Source organism: Pygoscelis adeliae, unplaced genomic scaffold (assembly GCF_000699105.1).
Source record: "Pygoscelis adeliae isolate BGI_AS28 unplaced genomic scaffold, ASM69910v1 Scaffold58, whole genome shotgun sequence".
Classification (NCBI taxonomy): Eukaryota; Metazoa; Chordata; class Aves; order Sphenisciformes; family Spheniscidae; genus Pygoscelis; species Pygoscelis adeliae.
This window is the reverse complement of record NW_008825564.1, coordinates 950856-975194: the sequence shown is the minus strand read 5'-3', so window position 1 is coordinate 975194 and position 24339 is coordinate 950856. Positions and strand designations below refer to the sequence as shown.

The following is a 24339-nucleotide window of genomic DNA, read 5'->3' as shown; positions in this document are numbered from 1 at the left end:
CCTCCCCCCCAACCCCCCCAAATGGATGAGTTTCCCATTCACTTGGACAAGGATCAGAATCCAAGAGATGTGAAGCCAAAGGATGCAGCATCTGTCCCATCTGGGGATGTACAGAAAGAGAATATTCTCAGAGTTACTTTTTAGGGTTTTCCAATTTTCCCCTTTCTTTGAAGGATGCTTAACCAACTTGTTACTTGATTTCTTAACTTGGCACACCATGTGCTCTACTGCATTTAAAAAAAATCCTTCTGGATTTATGCACATCACACACTGAGTTCCCCACGCTGGGAACTCTCATCAATTGCTCTGCATGATTTTTCATGGTAAAGGCATCCTCAAGAACTGGCAGACCACTCTTCCCTAAGGATTTAGTGCCAAAGTGGTACAGAAAGCCTCAGCAAAGCGGCTTCATGCAAAAGATCAGCACAGAAACAACAACAACAAAAAATGCTCCTGTATTAGAGGGACAGATAAGTAACACCAGCCCTGTGACCCCCTGCTGTCTCGCCTTTTTAACACACAAATTTTAGACACGGACTCAACACCATCCCAACCACACCCACGACGAAGTACCTGCAAATGCAGGGTGCCAGAATTGCGGCTGCATGGCATCCAGGGCTACAGCTGGTGAGGAACTTAGCAACAAAACAGGTTTTCACTGGAAAATGCCAATTCATCAGAACTGAAATGCTTCCGGGAGATATATCAGGTTCAATGAACTTCCAACACAGCACAGGCAAGGTTCCAAGCTGGTTTCCTGCCAGCTCGCCTGGTGGGCTGCCTGGAAGCCTGGACTCTCAGGGTATGCAACTCCAGGACAGCCCTGCCATGCAGATTGCCCTGTAGCCAGGGACCACAAGGCTTCCTGAAGCTTTGGGCTCCCCTGTTTTACCCAGGGCTCAGCTCCCAGCTCTCCAAAAGCAAAACCAAAAGCCAGGGAATGCTGGCTGAGCTGTAAGCACCGGACCCTGCACTTCCCAGCCCAATCTTACTTTGAATTTTGCTTTTAGTGCAGTGGGTTTGCTTATTTTTCAGTACTTCCTCCCTCCCCCTCTTTTTTCACACTACACTGGGAAAGTATATATTTTTTTAAAAAATCCATGTTTCATTCTGAAACAGAGAAAATTCCCCAATTTTTTTCCCCCGGCACTCGGAATTTCCTGTGGAACAAAAGGTTTGTCTTTAAACCAGTTCTACTCAGCACATTCCTCCTCTCTACAGCCTCTCTGCTGCTTGTCCTCTCCCAGCAAAATGGAGCCATGCCGTTCTGCTGCTTTCCAGGCCTTACGTGCTGAGGAAAGGAGGACTCGGCCCATCGTGCTGGGTTCAGTGAGAGAAACCTGATCCTGCTCCGTTAAGGGGAGGAATTATTTAGGCTATAATTTGCAGTGATTACACACTGTTTGGTATGTTGTCATATGCCATGTTTGCACTCCCTCTGCCAACACACGGACAAGGATGTGTGTAGTCATTTATTAGGCTTGCACCAGAGACAAATAGAATAGCAGCAGGATTAGCTGTCATTCATCTTCGATTGAAAACCTTTCCTTAGCCTGTGGTTGGCTAATGAAATCCACATCACCAGAATTCATAGCGTTCAGCTGGCTGCAAAGAGAAACCCTTAAGATGCTTTTAATTAGAAGTTGTGAATAATGGTCAACTTGTGTACATTTTACAGACAGCCACAAAAATCTGCATTGCCACTTTGAGGAATGAGCCCAGAGCTGGGATCCACATTATGCAGACTTACATTTCCAGGGGCTATATGAACAGGTGTCTAAATTCTCAGCTCAACAGTGGGTGCTAGTGTCCCCCTTGAAAAAAAATCATGCTAGATAATGAGTATGACTATGTGTCATGCCTGTGACCATATCACTCCATAAGAAAGATTGGTTTCACTGCTTTCACATGGCATTTAATTGAATCAACAGTAAATAGTATTCTCACTGAAACAGTACTTCACTGTGTAAGTGAAATCTCTCAGGACTACAGCAGTACCTAACACATACTAATGAGGAAGTGTTAAACTTCCCCCATAGTATTTATCTGTGCAAGGACACTATAGTTTCAGAACAGTTTATCAAAACACATGTAAGTCCTCCGGTTTAGCATTTTGACAATTCATGTATTTTCTAGGACTCAAAAGACCTGAGAGTCTGCTATCTCCCTTCCCTGTTTCTACAAATAAACAGATTCTCTGAAGTTTCTGATTTCCTTTTGCTTCTGGTGCTGAGGACTCTCTGTTCCTCGCAGACAAACTCTTACTCGAGCATAAAGCAAGCCCAACAAGATGGCACTGAACAGCAAATTAGGCCTTGGTTTTCACACCAGGACCTCCATTTTGCTGGGTAGCCCCAGTGAAATGTTACCGTAATTTGACAACTTAAACTCATTCCAGCGATTAGTAACTATGATTTTATATAATTGCTGACTTAGACTGTAAGGTATGTCGCTGCAGCTGGGAAAAAAACTGAATGTTATGTTTAAGAACTGATCTCCTCTCTGTTCTTATCTATCAAATGATGACCTTTGGTGGCATAAGCCACTCAAGTTACTGGAAGGAAAATCATGGCATATTCGTCTATGCAGGCAGTTAACTGTCAGCTGCAGAATGAAACATAGCTTAGCAAATGTTCTGCAAAGACTTCAAACTCATAGCTGGGAACTCTGTCTGCTTGTGGGCTGCAGGGATTTTGAAAGCACTTTGGGTTCCTCAGATCTCTGAAGAGTTATAACTACATTACCGTTATCATGCTTTTTTACTGACGCTGTTCATGTTGCACGTGAGAAGTTCTTCAAGGAGAAGACACACACACGCCCTACCTGCTTTGGTTGTCACTTTCAGCAAATAACCATCCAAATCGATCTGAAATTGCGGTGTCTCGCAAGGTAGTGAGATGCGCGTCCCATTCCACTTCACTGTGAGGTGCTGCTGGAGGCTGATAGTGCTTCTGCCCAACACAAGATCCACTGACTTTGTCCAGGAGAAAGAACGGGTCCGACGGGCATCGTTTTTTACCAGCACCTGAAAGGGCGAGGCAGAGGAGGAGCAGTCTTTCGTCAAAACGTACTGACATGTTCCCTGAAAGTTAAATGTCCGTCCATCAAAAGTGTTGTAGTGAGGGTCTCCAAATACAGTGCAAACTCCAGGCTCTGCAGGTGAGTGAGAAACAAAAGCGCCATATCAGGATCAATCAAAGTTTGAAAAAAGCACTTGATAAGAACTTAGAAGACACCGCTCTCACCTAATCTATCTGCCCTACAGGGCAGATTTGGCTGATGCCCACCAGAAATATATATTTTTGAAAAACAGAAGCCTCATGGCTTTAGTAGAAGTCTTTCCCAAAGAAAGCAAAGACCAATTGATCCTTGGGGCAGCATAGGAAGGCTAGCCTGTAGCTAGGAACCAAAGACACATCTTCCAAACTATATGTTTGTCTCTTAAACATAAAGTACCACCTGAACACTTTAGGTTGTTACAATGCCTGTGATTTTTTTCGAATTATTTCATTTCCAGGAAATACAAGCCCCACTCATGATATCAGAGCAGGCAGAGCCCTGGGCTTGCAGAGCCCACATGTCTCTGGAGATGTGTGATGGGAGCCTTCATACCTAGCTTCAGCTTTCCAAACATGAAATGCCTAGTCTAAGCAATTCATCCAGTCTCCCTCTCGCTGACAGAGCAAAACAGACATGACTAGAAAGTCTTTCATCTCACCAGTGTTAGACATCTCTTTTAATACGTGGGAATTACTCTCTGGAGGGGCCTGTCTCTCTGCTGCCAGCTCTAGGAGCGCAAACAAATATCTAAAACTACAGGCATTCCTCTCAGACAGTTAAATTCACCTGGGATGAGCTCCCACCCTTAAGTTGTGTTGTGGGAGCAAAGCCTAATCCACTAACAGAAGCAGAATTCAAAACATCACATGTATATTTTTGAGGCTAATTTTAATGTCCCCAGTTAGGCAGGGGTGATCCCCTGAAATGAAAAGCCATCAAACTACTTTAGCAGGTTCTGTCCATATTTTACATAGACACACTTATAAATATTGTACATTTATAAACTAGGTATATTTAAGTTTTTTTCCCAAAATTATCTGTAGAACCAGCATCTTTATTCAGTGTTACAAGCTATCATATATGTTGTTTATACACAACTGACTTGTAGTAGTTATTGTTATCATGCTACCAACTAAAAGTCTGTAGTACATGACTAATGTGATGCAATGACTATTTAAGGGCATGGTATCTCTACCAATCATTTGCATCATTACAAATGGAGGGGGATTTCTTACTGATGTTTGCAGCCATATGCCGGTTGGACAGGCTGCAGCTCAAAAGGCAGAACGTTTCCACGCTCATGTCAGTGATGCTGAGTTACCCTGCAGTTACCCAGCAATTGATTGAATTGCCTCGCAATCAAAGAGAGCAGCAAATTTATTTGCATTGCAGCCTTCTGGTGTAACAACGGGTCCTAACCACATCTCATTGCTGCTGTTCCTGGAAGAAGGAGTCTCAAGGCAAAGAAATGCACACTGCTATTGCCAGCTGGATACCCATGGGCTGAGGCTGCTTTTGAAAGATGATGCCTGTTTTAGGGGCAGGGCTTGGTGCAGTAACAAAATTTGACTCAGTAATCAGAGCGCTGTGAACAGCATCAATAAAAAAAAAAAACACCAACAAAAAAACCCCAAAAAACCAAAACCCAACAAAGGAGGGGAGAGTAACAAGAAATACAATTTATTCAGTGAAAAAAAAATTATCCAACTAACAATGGTGTGCTTGAAAAGGCAGCTAAAAAAAGGCAAATTCAAACCTACAAAAAAGGAGACATGGATGTTATGGGGAAGAGGCAGGGAATTCCTTCAGTGGAGTGCAGTGCAGCTCTGGCTACACAATACACCGTTCTCAGCAGGGTTTTTCAGCCCAGGCAGAGTGCTATGCTAAAGCAGCTATAATATTTCTGGTGTTTTTCTAGCTGTAGTTAAAGAGTGTCCAAGGACACCTACATGGAGACACAGAAAACAGGGCTGAAGGGACTCCAGGAGTCATTACCTTTTCCTTCTCCAGCTGTAATGCAGAATCACCTGTACCTATGTTATTCCTGACAGATGTTTATCTAACCTGCTCTTAAAGAGCAGTAGTAACAGCAACTCTACAGCCGCCTCCAGCAACCTGTTGCAGTGCTCGGCTGTCCTTACTGCGAGTAAGGTCTTCCTAAAGTCTAACCTCAGTCTCCCTCACCACATGGTGCAGTGCCATCACAGAGCTGGTACCTGGGAGATCTGTACTTTACAGCTAACTTGCCACATGCACGCTTCTTTAGCTAAGCCAGTAGAACAAAAGTTTCGATTTCTCAAGGACATCATGTTGACAGCTCCATTAGAAGTCAAAATGAACCACATTTGATCAACACCTCTGGAAATCAGGCCTGATGGACTTCAAGCAGAGCCTGAAAACCAAGACACTTATCTAAGAGAGTGCTTTTAAAACCGTGCACTTCTGCGAGTCTCATTTTCCTTATTGATACCAATGAGGATATCAATAACTGTTTTCCAAAGTCCATAAAAAGATTAATTGATTCTCCATAAATTGGCAGGAACCATATAGTTTCTAATCACCAACGTAATTTTTACCAATGGGAAAAAAAAAATGTAGATTTTATATGGAGACCATCTGACTTTACCATTACTAAATCATACTAACATGTTTCTGATTTCCTTATGTAACTCGTATAATTATCTGCATGATGAATATTAAGATCATTTTATTACCTGCTCAGATTCTATTTCATTTTTTCAGGCTTTAATTTTTCTTTAAACATAACGACAACTTTTATGAAAACAAGGAAACTATCAACAAAAAAATCAGCCCAAACATCAGTGAAGATTTCAGAGGAGAGAACTGGTTTTTGTCTGCATTTCTACAGGCCAAGAATGTGGACATGTTATACATGTTATTAACTAACATATCGGGAGGGGGAGGCTGGTTCTTCACCTAAGCAAGTGGCTAAGAGGCAAGACATGAGGGGAACAAACATAATTTAGAGATGTGCAAGTAAAATTGATAGTACCAATGGGATCCAAAGGAAATATTTATTTTTAATTTCTAATGTGTTATGCAGAGTAATGTTGTTTTATGTTATGTTACATCGTGTCACGTCATATGTCAACTTGACGCAGTGCAGTTCAAATAAAAAAGAATGTATTTTGGACTGGATAGCTGAATGTCTGATCCAAATGTCACTGTTTTCTTTAATAACCAAGGAAATGGGGGAGGGAAAATCTACCTAAAAACAGCCTGAATAATTGATTCTCTCATATCACTGTGTAAAACATTCTTGAAAGGTTTGCTAAAATTGTGGGTTTAAAAAAAAAAAAAATCCACACCCTGCAAGAGTGTGTGCGATAACTCAGACACTGCCAGTAAGAAGAACTGGTTGGCCTAGAAATAAACCTTAAATACCGGGTGTAACAAGACTGCAAAAGACAGGCAGCATGAAAAAGAGTTCCTGCCATTTTTAAGTTTTGGGCTGTTGTTTATTTCCTTTTGGGAGAGTTTCAATCACATCATGTTTTATGGTTTGCTGCTTTTTTTTTTTTTCCCCTTCTTTTTTTCCCCTTCTGAAACAAACCAGTCTTTCTGCTTGGCTGTTTTTGAAATCTATTGGAAGCACTGGTTCTCTAGTTAGGATCACGTGTGACTTGCTCCTCTGTTGGGACATAATGGATGGAGAGGTGTTGCTCCATCACCAAAGCTACGTTCCCCAACACTAGAGTATGAATTTTGCTAGCTTGTGCTAACAAGGCATAGGGTCATGGGTGAAGATCCTTCCCTTTTTTCCCCACAGTAAATTGTTCACAGCTTATTGCAGATACTCCTTGTGCCTATCAGCTGTCTAGGGTAGAGTTAGAAAAGGGCAATTACCTACGATACTTCCCCCTAAGATTCCACCAGCCTCCAACAATTCTCAGCTTAGGGACTTTCTGAGCTAGACATGGTTTCTCTTTATTTAGTAACATTTGACAGACTACTTTTATGTGAATTTGTCCAGTCTCCCCTTGAACCCAAAAATGTTTTTAACATCCACAACATCCTTGGGCAAAGTGCATGAAGAACCACTGCCTCTTGCTTATTTTGAACCTGGCATTCATGATCTTTGATGTCGTCTTTTGCTCATCTACACATGCACATGAAGGCAAATATACCCATTCCCTCTCTGTCCCTGAAAAACACAGATTTTTCAAAGGAGGGCCCCAAAGCTATGTTCAGGAGGCTGTGATTTTCAAAGCGCCTTAGGCACTCAACTCTGATTAAACATTATTGGAAGCTGGCTGCAAACACCTCTAAACCTCTTTTGGAAATCCTACATTTAGGCTCCCAAATCAGTATTCAAAACTTCTAGCCTTCATAAAAGCTTCTGGAAGCTCGGCAGTTTTCACATTTGTTTTTTAAGCAACTAAATATGGACTTCACGCTTTTACATTTGACAATCTTAAACTACATGTGTGATTCATGCAGTTTGCTCAGCTCCCATCTAAGGCTCTACAGCTTACTTGCAAACTAATAATAATAGTATTTAGGTGCTAAAGTGAATACTATAGAACTCTTAGCATGCTTTCCTTGCATTTAAAATCATGCACCCAATTCATTAGAAAAGGTCATGGGGAAGGTAACTGTGAGCAAGGAGCGCCATTTTTGAAAACGCATTTATCTGTACAAAAAAGGAAGCTGAAAAAGCAACAGCAAGGAAAAGAACATTTTAGCATTCCCCGAGTTTTAATGTACTCTCATAAGGAAAGAAAAAAGTTTATGAAATCACGACCTGTTTGGGCCAATATGGAGGGATAAAAGTCTGAAAGACAACTCATTTCTAGTAATTAGTATGCTGAGTAAAGGTAAGAACCACTTACTGAAATAACTGGTTGCCAAAAAGTACCTTTCTGCCTTCCATCCAATGCCCCACCCCCCCAGACAGTATTTAGCCTTTCTAGAAAGGTGAGACATATATATTGCTTGGTGGAGGCCAGACAGACATTCAGCACACACATCCTGACCAGCCAGAGAGCATGAGCATATTGGCTGGGCAATTAGTGCACTTGTAGCTCCAGAGCAGCCACAGGATATATTGTCTCTAGCTGGGTTTATTATTTGTTGGGATATAAAGGAAATGGGACACAAATCCATAGGAAACCAGGCTCTGTTAGCTCTGGTGCTCATGGAATAGCTTTTTTTATTTTTTCAAGAGATCAGAGCAGTCAATTGAAGTCCAAGATGTCCAGATGTCTGGTCACACTCTTCTGGGCTTGTCGCTAGTTAAGAGTGGCCAAGAAAAATATACTTTAAATTATAACTAAAATTGGTTTGGACACTTTCTAAGTAAGGAGAGGGAGGAAAAAATACAAGTTTACCAGTTAAAGGTGTTCTGGTTGCACATCTATAATTCAAAAATATCTCAGCTTTTTAAAAATAAAATGAAACTTTGAATGCAATTAGCCCATATGCTGAATTAAGCCCTAAATCAAACAGAACACATTATTAACTTTTGAGAACTAGCTACAGAACACGCATAATAGAATTTCATTAGCTTTTCTTTAAAAAATGCATAGCCATAGAGTACTTTCCTCATAAATGCTGCATAGTGCAGCTTGATATAATACACATTACAAGGTGTGGTGTCAAAAACTCCACAGGAGTCTTTATGGTCTATTTCATAAATAAAATAGCTATTCCAATTTGTCCAAATACATATTTATACAGTAGACCATCACGGCTGAAACAGCTGAGGAGGTAAATCACGAACAGCATTCCAGCATGAATAAACAATTGCAGTCTTTTTGTTGATGTGTTTCTCCATGGCAAGGAAATAACACAAGAAGCAGGACCAGCAGGGGCCTATGTGGTCCTTTAGTCCCACTCCCTGCTCTCACAGATACCTACCTTTTTTTTTTCTTTGAAGAGTCATCTATTTATTCAATATTTCTATAAAAACAAATAAAAAGGATGCAGGACCAGGTGAAAGTACCAACCTTTTACTCCTAAGGCTGGGTCCAAATTCCCTTGAGTTTGGTTCAGCTCCGCTGGTCATTTTGTCAATTAAAAAAAGCTGCAGAATGATTTGTGATGAATGAAATTTTCTGCCCTAAAAGAGGCCTTTACAGCAAAATTAATCATGTGTACTGCTAGACCTAGATGACTGCAGTCCACTTTGAAAAAACTTCATCCATAAAGCCTCACAATGACTTAGGTAAGACTGTGTTAGGATTATTGATCACGATTAAAATACATCTACATGGTTGCAGTAGGAAGCTTTCATACTGCATGCTGCAATTTCAGCAAGGGCTATCAATTCTTCTTTGTCAAGAACAAAGATTTAACCTCCACTGCAAACTCCCATCTTTGTCTGGAGTTGAGAGCAGTCTGTTAATGTTATTTGAACTCAGGTTTAGTGTTTTCTTTTTTTAATATGAAAATGACCTTGGTCTAACATAGGATTACTAATTTATGGAATTGACGTCAGTGGTGATTTTTCTAAATCAAGCCCAAAAGAGTACATTTCATTACATTTTTACAGCAGGATAAACTAAACTGTTGAATTTTCCACTGGTATGACCACTGTGTTTAATTAGTGATAACTGTACACCAGCCATGGAGCTTAAACAGCAACATGCCAAAACTAACCATAGTTAACTTCGGCAACAGTAGACAAAAGAGACTCTCCAGCCCTTTAGGAGACGAGGTACTTTTTCTCTCTGCAACAAACTGCTTTGAAAAATTATCCTTTGATTTTTTTTTTTTTTTTCAGTTTAAAGTGTATCCTTTAACAACGTGACTGTTTTTGACCCACTTCATAGAAATTGGCTGCATTTAAACTGTACTCAAAGCTCTCCTGTGTACAGTATGTTCTTGTACCTCCTATGTTGTTTTTACATTGGAAAATTAATATCTGCTGGACCGCCAGAAATGTCTGGTGTGTTAATATGTGGAGAGAGAATCAACATGAGTGGGTGGGTGAGGGAAAGGGCTGTGCATTTACATCTTATCTCATCAGAAATTGGATGAATTAGCAAAGTTTCTAATTACTATCTGAGATAGTGATCATCACCGAAATCCTTATGATTTTGCCTTTTGCCTGTCTTATGTCGTGATGAGATTGACAGCACTTCTGGCGCAAAGGTGGAATTAGTTCCTTGTAAATGGCAACTGTTAAAACACTAATGGCTACCAGTATAATAGTGGGTATTTAAGCTCTTTGATTACATTACCTGATAAAAGCTGGGAACAGCCTTTAATCATAAAAGCTTAGCATCAGCTCAGCATCATCTCTCCTCCAAATACTAAACGGGTCCATAGTGAGACACCTCCCCAGAAAAAGGACCCCTCTGTTTCACGTGCAACAGAGGAGCATGCCACTGCGGGACACTGCAATGAGCCTCCCGGCCTCACGTACAGCCAGTGCAATGCAGACAGGACCCATAAGAAGAGGCTAAGGGAATAAGGTTGTTTATCCTGAAAGCTTCCGGGAGACCTAAGAGCTGTCTGCCAGTACCTAGAAGGAGGTTACTCGGAAGATGGAGCCAGGCTCTTTACAGAGCTGCACGGCAGAAGGACAAGCAACAATGGTCTGCCCTTAATTTCACATGTCTTACAGTCGTGACCATTATATCATCAAGAAGTTCTGACTTTTTAGGTAACCTGGTTCCTAGATGAGTTATTTTTACTTTGAAGAAATCTATTTTTTGCCTCCTTCTCCCATGAAACAATTATCACAAGTCATCATTCTCTGGCAGCATTTCTGAAGGAGTCACTGTACTGTCTTCTTTTTAACCCCCCTTTTTTTAACCCCTTACAGTAGAGGGTCTCCAGTGCTTTGAGGGAATGGCTGGCCCTGTTATTTTCCTCCCCTTTCATGTTACAAAAGAACACGAGAAAGGTTAAATGAGACTGAAACATAAGAACAGAGGCAAAATAGAGATTGATAAATTCATGACAGTAATAATATGTCATGTTTGAGCAGAGGTCTATGCAAATTTCTTCACCCTTGAAACTAAGCTAACATGAAATCAACTGCTGGTCAGTTGAATCCTCTTTCATTTCTCCATCTGCTCAGTATTATTTCAAGTGTTTCTGAGGTTGCCACTTATATTTAATTTCATTTTGATACTGAAGACTTGCAAACTAGATTTATTTTATCACAAATTACATGTTTCAAAATAATTGAGCCACAGAGTGGAAAAACAGGTATTTAGCATATGGAATTTGTGTAATTCAAGAGCATGCAGAATTGAGTTGATCACCAAAACCAATTTGATTTTAGACAAAAGAGTAGGAAACACTCTCCTTAAAAACCTGTTACTTTTTTCAGAAGCCTTCCTATAAATCATAAAACCCCATTTTAGCAGTCTGTCCCTATTTGGTAAAATACTTAAACATGTCCTGAAGGAAATACGTAATTGTATCCTGTTAACTTCAGTGAAGACAGGTTTCCCTGTTGACTTAAATAGGACAAGCTTAAAGATAAGTATTCATGTAAGTGCTTTGCTGACTAGGAGAGAACACAAGTGATATCATAAAATGATTATTCCTGAAGTGAAGAGTAAAGGGATAAAAAGGTGATGGTTGAGCTAAACATCATACAGACAGAAGGATAGCTTTCTATTGTACTTTCCACTGCTGCCCCAGACTGTGTCTCAGATTTCTGCACACCTTTTTTTAACTCTCACAAATCATCTGCAAAGGTGTTGGATTATATATACACATAGCTCTGCTGTTATTTGTATATTTAAAATACTTTATATTTGTTATTTACAAATATAAAAGGTACCCAGTCCTAAAAGTAACAATTCTATTCATTTGCTTATTTTATTACCTACAAATTTCACAGGCCAGCTATATCCTTCAAAAAGCAGCACCTCAGATTTGACAAAAATAGTGTCATTTAGAAAAAATAAAATAAAATAAAAATAAAATACCCAGACATTTTAAATTTACAGATTCATAGGAGGCAAAATCTGTGGCCAGCAATAATCTCCTGCCCTTTAGCCACCTCTAAAAAGAAGGCAGAAAAGCAAACATACTTCTACTATATTTATTTTCTCTGAAAGAATAAAAAAGAATTCAAAGAATGTGAAGAAAGAACTTACTTTCAGTGCAAATAGGACAGCATCCTTTTCTGTTCAGGATTTTACCCTAATTGGGAGAAAGATAGGCTGATTTAATGAAAGAGGTTTTGGAGCAATGACTGTGTTATGTTGTAAGGCTGGATAAGCCTTTGAAAATAGTTCAAGTTGTGTTTGAACTCAATGCCCTGGTTACAGCTTCAAATATCAGGTGCTAAAAACAGACAGAACTATTCAAAGAGCTTCCTGGCAGTCTTATAAGAAATGAAATACTAAAAGGGTTCTCTGTTACCACTTTTCTCTTCAGAGAGAGTGTGAGAGAGTTTTGGACTCTCGTATTCACGGATATCTAAAGCAGACTAGTCATTGGGTTAACAAGATTGTTACCTTTTCCCCCACCTCCCAAAATACATACGATACATTTCCTATGCACACCCTTTTAGTTGCCACACAGAGGCAATCTGCCCCACCCCCACATTCCCCCCCAAATCATTCACTTTTCCTACAAAAATGAAGGAAGGAAGGAGGCACTGGTAGAGATCTAGTTTGGCCAGATTTCTTTCATGGCTAAATCTTGTGGTGTATCTCATCAAATCATATTACCAGTCATGGACCAATCTCCCCAGTGAAGTAAATGGGCATGCATCCAAGGATGTGCAACATCTAAAAGCAAACAATTTGGTCTAGTCATAGTAATATGGACAAACGGTTCAAGCCTTTATTTACCACTCTGCCCAGGTCAATTTTATTTATGGCTATGTCTTATACAAGGCTGGCTAGAAGCAGGAGGCCTGCCTCTGTGTACATACATTCATGCTCTTTTTCAGTCTTCATTGAATTAAAAGATGTTCTATCTGATTTTACGTGAATTCCCTAAAGCTAACTGTCAAGCTAGAGTATAAGCCTGGAAAATTTCAGACTAAATGATGTGTTTTTCCAAGTAAAAACTGGCGTGGGTTATAACAGAACTTACGGTGATATTGGAGCTCACCAGCATTCTCATACAGGGAAGGAAGAGGCATATGGAGCTGCGCTGCTCCCCAGCACTGACCCTTTGCTCCAACAGTAGTTGAACACAGAGAAAGTCCCCTTTGTGGGACCACTGCTTCTGTTCCCCACCAAGGAGGTGAGCAAGGAGAGGCCAGCTAGAGTGAGCAAATGGAGCTGTGCTATTCTGCCCACTCAACATACTCAACAGTGCAGAAAAGCTCATGAAAACAGACAAGAAATAGGCGGCGGGTCTATGCAGAGAGCAGGGAAGTGGGCACAGGCAGCAAGCCCTATTGCTGTCTGCCTTGCTTTCTGCCTATAGCGCTGCCAAACTTTGACAATGTGCATGGGGAGAAATGAACTCTAAGTATCTGCTGGCAGACTGAAGTGGAGCATGCTCCACCCTGCTCGTGCTTGATGTACCCAGATGGCATGAATGAGAGCTTGGTGATGAGAGCGCTTGGGCTCATCATCCGCAGGGCATAAAAGTTCAGTGCAAGCTTGTCTTTGAATGTGCAACTGGACATGAACAGACCTGAGGCACATCTGGACTTGAGAAAAGGGCTGGATCAGAGTTTCACTGGCAGTGTGGGCAATGCTTAGATGTTTGTGTGACCACCAGGCCCCAGAGCAAAGAGAATAGCTGAGGACCAGGCTGCAACAGGGAGACCTACCAAGCACCTGCTAGGACAAAATCCCTTAAAGGAGGAACCATTCAAACTGCACAGAAATAGGGAGCTGGGCAATGCTTATTGGTGTGAATGGAAGACGTGCAGCCGAATGCCACACACTGCACTGCATAGCCTTACCTCTCCATTTCAATAAAAGAGTTGAAATCATCAGCCGAGCTGGAAGTGGCAAGAATTCAAGTGAAATTGGAATCTCCAAGGCAGCCTGCTGAGGCTGGTTACTTGAGCCACCATGTTGGCCCGAGATCCTGTTTTTGTCTTGTAGAATAAGGAAACCCATTATTGCTAACATGTGCTGCAAGAGTTCGTTAGCATTGAGGGTTCCCTTAGGAGTGGGCTAAGTGATGTGATCCCATTTTTCCCTATGAATATTTATAAGCAGACCACATTTGAGTCTATTTATTTTCTGGGATTTTTCTTCTTTTTTATGAGGTTTTCAATTTCATGTCTGAGGTTTTTATTTTCTATTTTTTTAAGGCAAGAGTAATTGCAGGGGGAAGGGGGTTGTTTGGTTGTGCAATAGCAACAGCTGTTGTTTTTTTGTGCCTCATTTGGCACTAGAGTAAAAACAGCAACTTTTTGTTTGTAATAATAACAGATGTGTATAACATTAAATGCAGTCTGTGCTAGACATGGGAGAACGTGTTCTGAATAAATTTTCAACTCACTTGAAGTTCACGGGTTCAAAATTTACCCACAGAATCGAACTCTGCAAATGTCTTCACATGCCATGAATTTAATTTTATTAACTTTTGCACAGCCTTGGAGCTCAGAAAAGGCTGTATATGCTGTAAAATTCACCAGGCTGTCCTCTAGCAGTACAAAAAGAGACATGTCCATGACCACTGACCATTACCACAGGCTTACATTGTTAGTGGGGAATGCAAAGGCATAAGGAGAGGAGGCGAGATGGAAAATGATAAGGATGGGCAGTCGGAAAGGAGATGGCACAAGGCAAGAAAGAGACTGGAGCAGGGCTAGGGCAAGTGAATAGCAAATTAGGTAAGAAAAGGTCTAAAGGATCTCTGAAACTCAGTCTTGCCAAGCGTTGAGATTACTCCCTTTCTATAAAGTATTTAAGCATGTGTTTAAGTTCAAGCAGACATGGAGGACCTACTAATTTCAGCAGGCACATGCTTAAGTGTTTTGCTGGATGGGGGCCAGCGTGTACCACACCTTGCAGGCTGACACTCCAGGTAACTGAGAGAGGGAATATCTATGTGGAGTCAGCGGTCAGAAAGTAAGAAACAGAAACCACAAGCCACAAGGCTCACTAGAAGCCCAAGGAGGACTGATTTTACTATAAATATGACAGGAGGGATTGCATTTGCGAGATGTATTGCCTCCCCTGCAGATGAAAAGAATCTAAGAAAGACATTTCCTGTAATTACTGATACAGGATTAAATGCTCCAAAAAGAAAAGAATAAAAGAAACAGAAAAACGTGCCTAACCCTATGAAGAAAATGAAAAAAATGGCAGAAACAGTCTTCAAAAATATGTCAGCTTGTCACCAACACATTGAATAATACAAATGGTTGCACGGTATTGGAAAGTTCTGCGGAATTACCACTTTGAAACCCATTCTTTCAAGAAATAATTGTCCAAAATCTATGTGGATAAATTAAATAATATTCCATCACCAAAAAACCCCACAACATCATGCAAAGAGCATTAAGGCTGCATGGTAAAGCATTAAAGTCAAGGAATAATACTGTAAGTTCTTTGTGAATCTTCAATCCTCTCACACTCAGTTGTGTGTATCTTAACAGTTTTAATGAGATAATTTTATGTGGCCTGACACCCTAAGGGACACTAAACAGCATTTTATTCCACAGCAGTCTTCAACAGTCAGTAGAGACTGCTTACAGCCAGAAATATTGTGAAGAGAGAAAAGAAATGGAGTTCACACCCCTACGGTTTGCAGAGACAGCAGCATAACTCTATGCATGATATCCAGACTTTCAGTATCAGAATCACTAATATATCTTTATCTTGAATAATGTGGTGTGTTTAATTAATGTTTATAGATTTGTGACAGAATATCTCATCAAAGAGAGTGGAGCACACATGAAAAGTAAAAGATTTAAATCCATTAGCATACATTATTTGCTTTAAAATGACTTGGTACCCACTTGGAATAGGAAAATAAATCTCACTCTAGAGTTTACATTCTTTCTCCTACTTGTCCTTCCAATTTAGCCTTGAAGAGCAGAAATGTAGTGAGTACCTGTGGAGGAGGGTGGGTTTGCGTGCAACTTGCTGTAGACTCCAATTTAAGGCATGGAGCAGGCTGACTGGTTAGATACTGGAGGGAACGGTGCTGCAGGGTAACAGAGCTGGTCTTTTCAGTCCTAAGGAACTGGACCTTGTCTGAGGACTCAACTCGGAGGTCCAGGGCAGTTTAGGACTTCACATTAACCTTGGAGTAGATCATGTAGCAGTGCTAAACGAATTTGTCACTCAGTCATTTATGCTGCCACAGGACTGCGGATGGTGAATTTTTACCCACCACTATTTTCATTTTAGAAGCCACTTCAACTGATCATCTCAATGCTCAAATTTATATATCGGTACTGTTGAAGTGGTGTATTTCACTTAAGATCCATATTAAGCCAAATCAGTTATTTGATCTCAGAAGCATCTTAAACGTTTGAAATGCATCAGCACAGGGAAAATATAAATGAGATGCAGTGTGTGCCAGGTTCTCGGCCAACAAAGAATTTGAAGAGACCTGAAGGGTCCAAGCTCTCACCTCCTGCTTATACTGTGAATGGCCTGAACAAACCTGATTGCCATGAGCCACATCAGGTTCCCAGAAGAGCAGCTCCATTTGTTCACACTTCCTAAGATGTATGCAACATCTCACGTGAGGCCCATTAACAGGAGAACTGCCCTCGCAGTGAGAGCCAGAGTGACAGGAAAAGGATGTCCCCTCTTCTAAGGATGCAAGCATCGCACTTGCAGCCCACTGGCACAGCAGAACAGGGAGCGCCAAGGTACAGGCTCTGTATTCTACCACCACTTCTGGCTGTCAAAAGTTCACACATATAAAATTTTACAAACTAGAGTTTGTAATTTAAAATTTTATACCTAGGTGTCTGTGACTCATATTTTCTCCACTGGCTTCCAGGATGGAGAAGGAAACACTGAGAAGGTGTAATGCTAACGACTTGGCTCTCTCTTCTGCAGTTCTGTTCAAAGATCTGCCCCTACATGAGGTGCTATTTAGAGCTCCCTCTTCTGAAAGCTTGAACCATTAAAACAAAATAATTTGTTAGTGACAGAAATCCAGGAAACAAAGGCTGACTTTAGCTTGAGGTTTCAAGTAATGCTAATTTTTGAAGCAACTAAGTGAAGTTACAATTACACCACTCTGCCTTCGCCTCAGACTTTCAAATAAAAAAATACTCAGGCTGCAACCTTAGAGAAAGCGGCATGGCTTGATTGAAATAATTTGCTTTGTTTTGTCTAATTCACATTTTCAAGCAAGTATTAAGCCTCATATGCACTGAGAAATGCAAGTACAACAACCTCCTGTGGCTTGCCTTAACAATATGCATGCTCTTGAAATATTAACATAGCCATCTCACCACTCTATAAAGCTATTAAATATATGTGAAAGATGTTCCAGTGCTGATACTTGGGACAGAGAAAGTTAAAGGGAGAAAGAGAAAAGGAGCACAAAGTCTTCAGAACAAGGACAGAGGCGGGAAGCCCATATTCAGGGTAGCAGTAGCACACTTGGGGAACGCCAGCCTAAATTAACACGCCAGAGGATCCCTTCTTTCCAATCTGCATGCCCCACTGCCCTGCACACACTTCCAAGAAACACTGAAGATAATGGTGGAGGAAAAAAGAGAAGAAAGTTCTGTTCTTTTAAAAAACTCACATGAGGACAGCTGCTGACTGGAATGCACTGTTTCTTGCGACACTCTGTCTTGCCTTTCACACAAGCACAGATGGTGCAGTTCACAGAGGACCACATCTCTCCATCCTGCAAGAGGCAACATGATATAGTATCAGCTGGGGTGGCAACAGGAAGCTATTTCAGCAATGTATCATTGCACAAGAAAGGATGACTTTCCCTGTTGGCATTGTGTCATTGTTTAGTCTAAATTATTTTGAGGTGTCTGTCCATGTCCAGTCGGATTAAAGACAAAGATCAAATTCAGCAGGGTTTTCTTCCCTTTGGCCCTCTAGGTCAGAAATTCATTTTGCCAAGGCTAACAAATCACATTTGCATTTTTCACCAGTGTCCTGATTATTTGCATTGTTTTCTCTCCAGTATGTGTCTGAGATGTGATCACACCTACCACAAATTTTCATTTAAGCTCACATAATTAGAAAAACCTGATTCATTGGGTTGAGTGACGTCTTTAAGTTGTTGCACGTGAAAGTATTTGATTAAGATGTCAGCATACAGTGAATTTATTCCCAGATGCAGCATCATTTTGACTTAGGGCAGGAATGGTCGAATAATGAATTCTAATTTAGATTACTTACAGCACTTTCACAGATACTTGATCAGCTAAACATCTGAAAATGTTTAGAAGAGATACAGTGCTGAACTTCTCAAATGCAAAGCAGGTAAGACAGTCTATGTATGGCTCTTAAAGTATTAGGTGCAGAGCAAAATATGCTTCATGGTCTTGTCCCCACTTACTTGGGAAGGATTGCTTGTGGAACTGCCCTGGCTCCTTTTTACATAGTGTTGCATTTGCCAAGTGTGGTTCCTAAAACATTCTGTCTCACCCACTTACAGTCTTGTGCTAGCCCACTTAGAGCCAAAATGTGCGTCTTTTCTGTTTACAGGGCTGCTGTGAAGGAAGGGTGAGGATAGACCTGACAGGAACAGGCAGTCCAACCAGACAGCTGTGAACAATTATGTGCCCACCTCAACATGATGTTCTGACCAGAGAGAAAAACAGACTAAATCTGAAATGCCAAGGAGCCTAAATTATTCAGTGCAGCATGCTTGGTTAAAGGCTGCCTCTCCCCTATCTATTGTTTCCAGGCCATGTTACAATTGCCTGGTGTTCCTGATGCAGCACATGTTCTTGTGGGCCTCTAATGACCTCTCTCCAAGCATCTGCTAAGGTACCAGAATATATCACAGCTGACTGCATGCAGCTACCCTGATTTTTTGTCTCTCAGCTGTTTTTGCACAGGAGTGCAAAAACACGTTCACTGTGCCCATTCTACCTGTGTTAGACCATTAACTTCAACAGAGCAATGCTGGATTTACCTTTCTGCACATGAGGCCAGAAATGGGTGTACTGTCTCGAAATGTAGTGATACTCCATATAATACTTATATATAATTACATATAATATAATAAAATCTTCACAAGAAGCAGAATATTTTAGTTGGGTGCCTAAGAAGCAAGCATTTGTTCCTGAAGCACAATAGCACCAGTGTGAAAGTGCCAATCAGATGGAGTATAGTCTCAGCGTACAGTAGGTTCACATGTAATTTCCAGAATAAACACTTCAGCTATGTACACAAAAGATGGAATAAATGGGAAGCAATTCTGGCTGAGCAAACCAACTATTCACAAAGGATTTAACATTTGATCTGATTCAAGGGTCTCTTAATTCACAGATGGCCCGTGAGGTGACAGAATCTTTTTCTGACACAGTGTGAAAAAAGCCGCACCACTTGGAAAAACAAACAGGGTCTCAGCAATAGCAGAAGTGTTCTGCAGGGAATCCCTTGTGATTTGAAAACATTGGGTGAGAGTGCAGTAGGTAACAGTTATTACATGGCTATCCCAATGTAAGATGTCAGGGGTGCTGTCCTTTGCAGAGATGTGAAATGCGGTAAATCAAGATGAGTAACTTTCAGTCAAGACGAACTTCGCACAGCTCCTGTTGGCTCAGCTATGGAAGAGACTCTTTGGCTCAGCAGATAAAGCCTACATACCACTCAGAGTATCTTCTCCATGAATATCAGTGTTTGTTTGGGAAAGCAGAGCATTACTATCTCTTACTAAATATGCATTATACTTGTCATGAAACAGCGGCTTGAATCTTCGCGGAGAGGGAGACGTCACATCAAGGAGGAACTAATCTTTAACTGCTGTGTATCAGCAGAATTTACACAAACTCAGAAAAAATAGTAGACGGCAAATTTTGCAAAGCTTTGCCTCTGAGTTGTTCCATCATCAACCAGGATGGTGAGGATTCTGCTAAAAAACAAGCCACAATTTACAGTAAACTCATGCTGTTTCAGCTGTTACAATGGCATCTATTCTTGAGCCACACCTGGAACTTTACCTGGAAGATCTTATTGCCAAACTTGCACACTTTCACTTCCTCAGGAGAGATATATGAGACACACTCCTTGCAGCAGTGGTCTTTGTTTTTATCGCATTCACCAGGAAGTAAGCACCTCTTCTTACATATCACTGTTGAATCCTAGGTAAAAGAACAAAAGGAAATCATGAAATCATCACCAAGATGTTTGTGCTCCTGTGTGTCCTTACCATGACATTTCTGCTTGCTCAGTCATTGCATCCACCCAAGCTACAGCCCAACTGCTTTGAATCGGTAAGCTCAGAGAAAATAAAAATTATTTACTGGATTAGGGGAATCTTTCATGGTCTGTGAAGCTGAAGTCCAGCTTGTACTTTTGTGGGCCTGCAAAATCTTACTGATTTGGTGACACTTTCCTTTTCTGTGCCTAGGTGCAAAAGTGCAAGTGCTCACAGTCATGTTAGAGGAACTAAAAAAAACCACTGCCCTTCAGCAGACGTGTTAATTCACCATGTAGAAAATCCTCTTCCACTGTAATGCAAACTTAAAGAGGATCACATAATCTGAGTAACTTCATTTTGCATCACACAGAGTCAGGCATCATGTCTCAGCTGAGGCAGTCAGTAACTTTTTAAACTTTCCTAGCACAACTGCAAGTGCTCTTCAGATCAGATTCTCGGGGACCACACAAGATGCCAAAGAAGAACAGTTATCAGGGCTTAGAGTTCCACAGCCCTACAAATTACTGCTAAGTCAGACAACCAGCAGCACACAATACCAAAGCACTGTGGACTTACCTTGCACGTACACATTGTGCAGTTGTCATAAATAAATGAGGACCCATTATCATACACGTTGCTGTGAAAGAGGCAGCTTCCAAATGGGAGGTCAAACACTTTCCTCTGTCCTGAATATAAATAAACAGTAATAGAAACAGAATGTGGTTGAAAAGATGCCATATTGTCAACAAAAATAGTAGGGCTTATTGTCACCAGACCAAATTCATGTGCAATGTGTCATTTGCTATGTGTTTCCATTTTAGTGTGAAAAAACATACGTACTTTTAACAGTTCACTGTTCTTCTAGCACACATTCATCTGTACAAATTCTACCATGGGAGGGAATATAAATATGATTTATGGCATGTTTATATTGGAAAAATCTTTCTTCTCCTTCTCATCATAAAGTGCACAGTGCAGCTAAAGGAATAAAAAGTAAGCACTGCAAACTCCTAGGGTAGGTACACTTAAACTAGTTTAAACAGTCTTTAACTTAATGCAATAACTTATCAAATAAAGCAGCCTTAACTGGTTTTAGCATATCTACCTCAGGGGTTCACAGCAGTCAAACTAAATCAACTCAGTGACACTGATGCAAAAAAACCCATAGGTGTTGTCCGGTCTCATTAAGATAGTTTGGTGTACCATGTTCACACAAGGTTGCAAGAAATACAGGCATTTGCATTGTTTATGAGCAGAATGAGGGCAACACAAGATATTTAGTTTCCATAACCCATAAAATATTTGGGTTTCATGAGAGTGAGTCAAGGTTTAGAGCACTATACAGGGAAGGCAGTGTCAGTATCAAATCCTTCCTGAAGTCCTGCAATCCTGCAAGCACTTTCAGATCCAAGTTGCAACACACTTTGCAGTTCTGCAAGCTTCTCTTATTCTTCAGCTTCTTTCCTAGTAGGTTATTTTAAACAAGGGACCATTATGATACATAAACATGAGCTCTTTACAAAAACTCACATGAAGTCACTATCTTATCTTCCTGGTTTCGAATACCTTCCCCTGTTTACTTTTGGTGGCAGCCAACTGATAAGTTCTTTTACGAGTGGCTGCCAGTCTCCCAGCTTATAATTTCTGAGGTCTGATGTTAAATAGGCACCAATTCCGAGGTAGGGAATGGCCACTATAAATATATACAAGAAGTTACTAAGTACTAGGCCAATACTTCAGCTCTCAAATCACCAGGTCTTGGCACACTGTAATTCCTTTCCTTTTCAATAATTCTTGATAAATGTAGAACAGGTTAAAAGAAAAAGGTTCCATTTTCCTCTGAGATATAAGAGAACAAAAGGATAAGCACACAGCAAAATCCACTGGATTAGCCTTGAGTTTTTACAAAGCTAATGTTAAAATAACTATTAAACAAAAGTTAAGAAATAATTGCTATTGTTCCATTAGACACAATTTGAACGTCTCTCTCTTGCAAATTAGTTACCTTGGACTAATCTGTGCTTGCATAACGAGCCTTCCTTTTACTGAATGTGCATCTTTCTGAAAATGCTTAATTTCTCTTGCAGGACTGACATACGAAATCAGCTGAGGATGCTCAGTAGCCCTAAAAGGAACTGCTCTACATCCATGCACCACTTATGGGCAAAGCCTAGCTACAGTCCCGCCTGTAACAACACTTCTACTGCTCTATGTGGGGCCAGGACTTCAACCGCATAACTTATGTCAACAAGTGAACAAAAGTCCAGTTCTCTCTCACACCCTCTTTCCATGCCTTGCAAACCACCCAGCGCAATTCCGGGTGGCCAACCCAGTTCAGATAGTTGGTAAAAAACCACTGACAAAGGAGCTACCACTTTAAAAGATGTGGTGGTGAAGATATTGACTTAATGGTCAGCTTTGCTGGCTCATAACCACTAGTTAAACTAATAATTCAAGTCCCAGTAGAGTCCACTGCATTCTTCTAAGCTATATACGCTGAGTATCAGGAATTCAACTGCAGGGAGGTCCTCCACATGATACTTTAAAAACCATGCCTCAGCATCCCTGAAAACATTTCTCTTTCTTGACTGCCATGCAGTGTGCTACACATCCCTTGGCTCTACCTCCGCTCCAAAACTTTCAACACGTCCCTGTGAACAGACATTATCTATTCACAGGTATATGACATGCTTTAGAGCAAAGACCACATAAAATGAAAATCATTATTATTAGTGAACTCATTTACAGACATTTCTAAGGGGGAAAAAATAATCTGTAGAAAAATCCCTATGAAGCAGTCAAAAAATAAAGCTGGGTTTTGAATGCCTAGATCAAGGAGGGGAAGGTTCAGTTGGGAAAAGCATGGGGTGGAGAGGACAAGGGGAGTTTACAGAAGGAAGGGAAAAATGTCCTCAGCCAAAATAGAAGCTCTGCATTTGGACTGTTCTCCTCTCCATTTCATTCCTCTACTGTATTACTCTCTAGTACTGCGGTTAAATGTTCCAGGCAGATATTTATTTGTAGCACTTCTCAATTAGCAAGCAAATAAATAAATAAATAAACACAGGTTTGTTTCAAGCAGTCAAAACTGTTAAGTATTATGAGAAGCTGGAACTCTCTATGGCTTGCTGCCTCCAAGGCCAGACCTCTCTGTACCCCTAACCTATCCCTGGAAACAGACTTTGCATAGTAGTAAAGATATGGTCAAAATGACAAAAAGTTTCTGTTGAAGAACTGGGAGTTATCAAGTGAATGTTTTCTAAACCTAGTTATAACCTCATAGACCAAATTAAAGCTAATTTACTTGGTAGGATGTAAGTGCTCCTTGTTTATGAAATAGAGGGACACATGCTGAGGAACGTTAACCTGTGGGATCTGTGGACATGGTAAGAGCAAAATAAGGACTCTCAAAAGTCACTGCCTTCCTTGGCATGACTTGGAAGAACTAGCCCTTCTTAGAGGCCTCTGACTTACTCCTTTAAAATGTGTTGGAAAGACGTAATTGAAAATATTCCTGGCTGGAACTGTGATTCCACCTTAAGGCAACCATGAGGCAGACTCCTGGGTCCCTGGCCTCTCTGACAACAGCTTCTAAGAATGCAATTTCAGTCCAGAAGTTTCCTCTGACCTGCATTTCCTCAAAATCAAGACTGCAAATGCACACTTGAATAAAAATATGAGAGGGTGAGGACTTTTTCTTGTGGCAAATTCCAATGAAACATTTCCTCCCGCCTCAACCTCCTTTGTAAAACATGTGTAATGAAGGTGGGAAACATCTCTATATTTGTCTCTCTAAGCAATCCAACTGGTCTATGCTCAAATGCTCTTCTGCAGCTGCTTGCTTAGTACCACCCATCACAACCCTACACATTGACCCTGAGTACCAGTTTAAACCTGTAGATTATAAACTCCGCTGAGCAACACTGTCTCTTCCACCTCCCAGAATTTACCAGTATTGAGAAATACCAGTATAAAAGATGCTACGCAGAAACATATCATATTAATTACAAAATTCCCAAGAAAAAAACCACTCACCTAAGCATTTGGGGCAACACTGTCCAGCAG

At 40.7% G+C, this 24339-nt stretch overlaps 1 protein-coding gene across 1 annotated transcript in view; it reads right to left on the bottom strand.

Moving 5' to 3' along the window:
- BMPER (BMP binding endothelial regulator) overlaps nt 1-24339 on the bottom strand; it is a 291188-nt gene that overhangs the window by 49964 nt on the left and 216885 nt on the right. Inside the window, exons 14-19 of the mRNA XM_009332417.1 lie at nt 24310-24339; nt 20851-20960; nt 20075-20215; nt 17689-17793; nt 12144-12189; nt 2824-3153 (exon numbers count right to left, since the gene is read on the bottom strand). Coding sequence (XP_009330692.1) covers nt 2824-3153; nt 12144-12189; nt 17689-17793; nt 20075-20215; nt 20851-20960; nt 24310-24339 — 762 coding nt within the window. The remainder of the gene's footprint in view (nt 1-2823; nt 3154-12143; nt 12190-17688; nt 17794-20074; nt 20216-20850; nt 20961-24309) is intronic.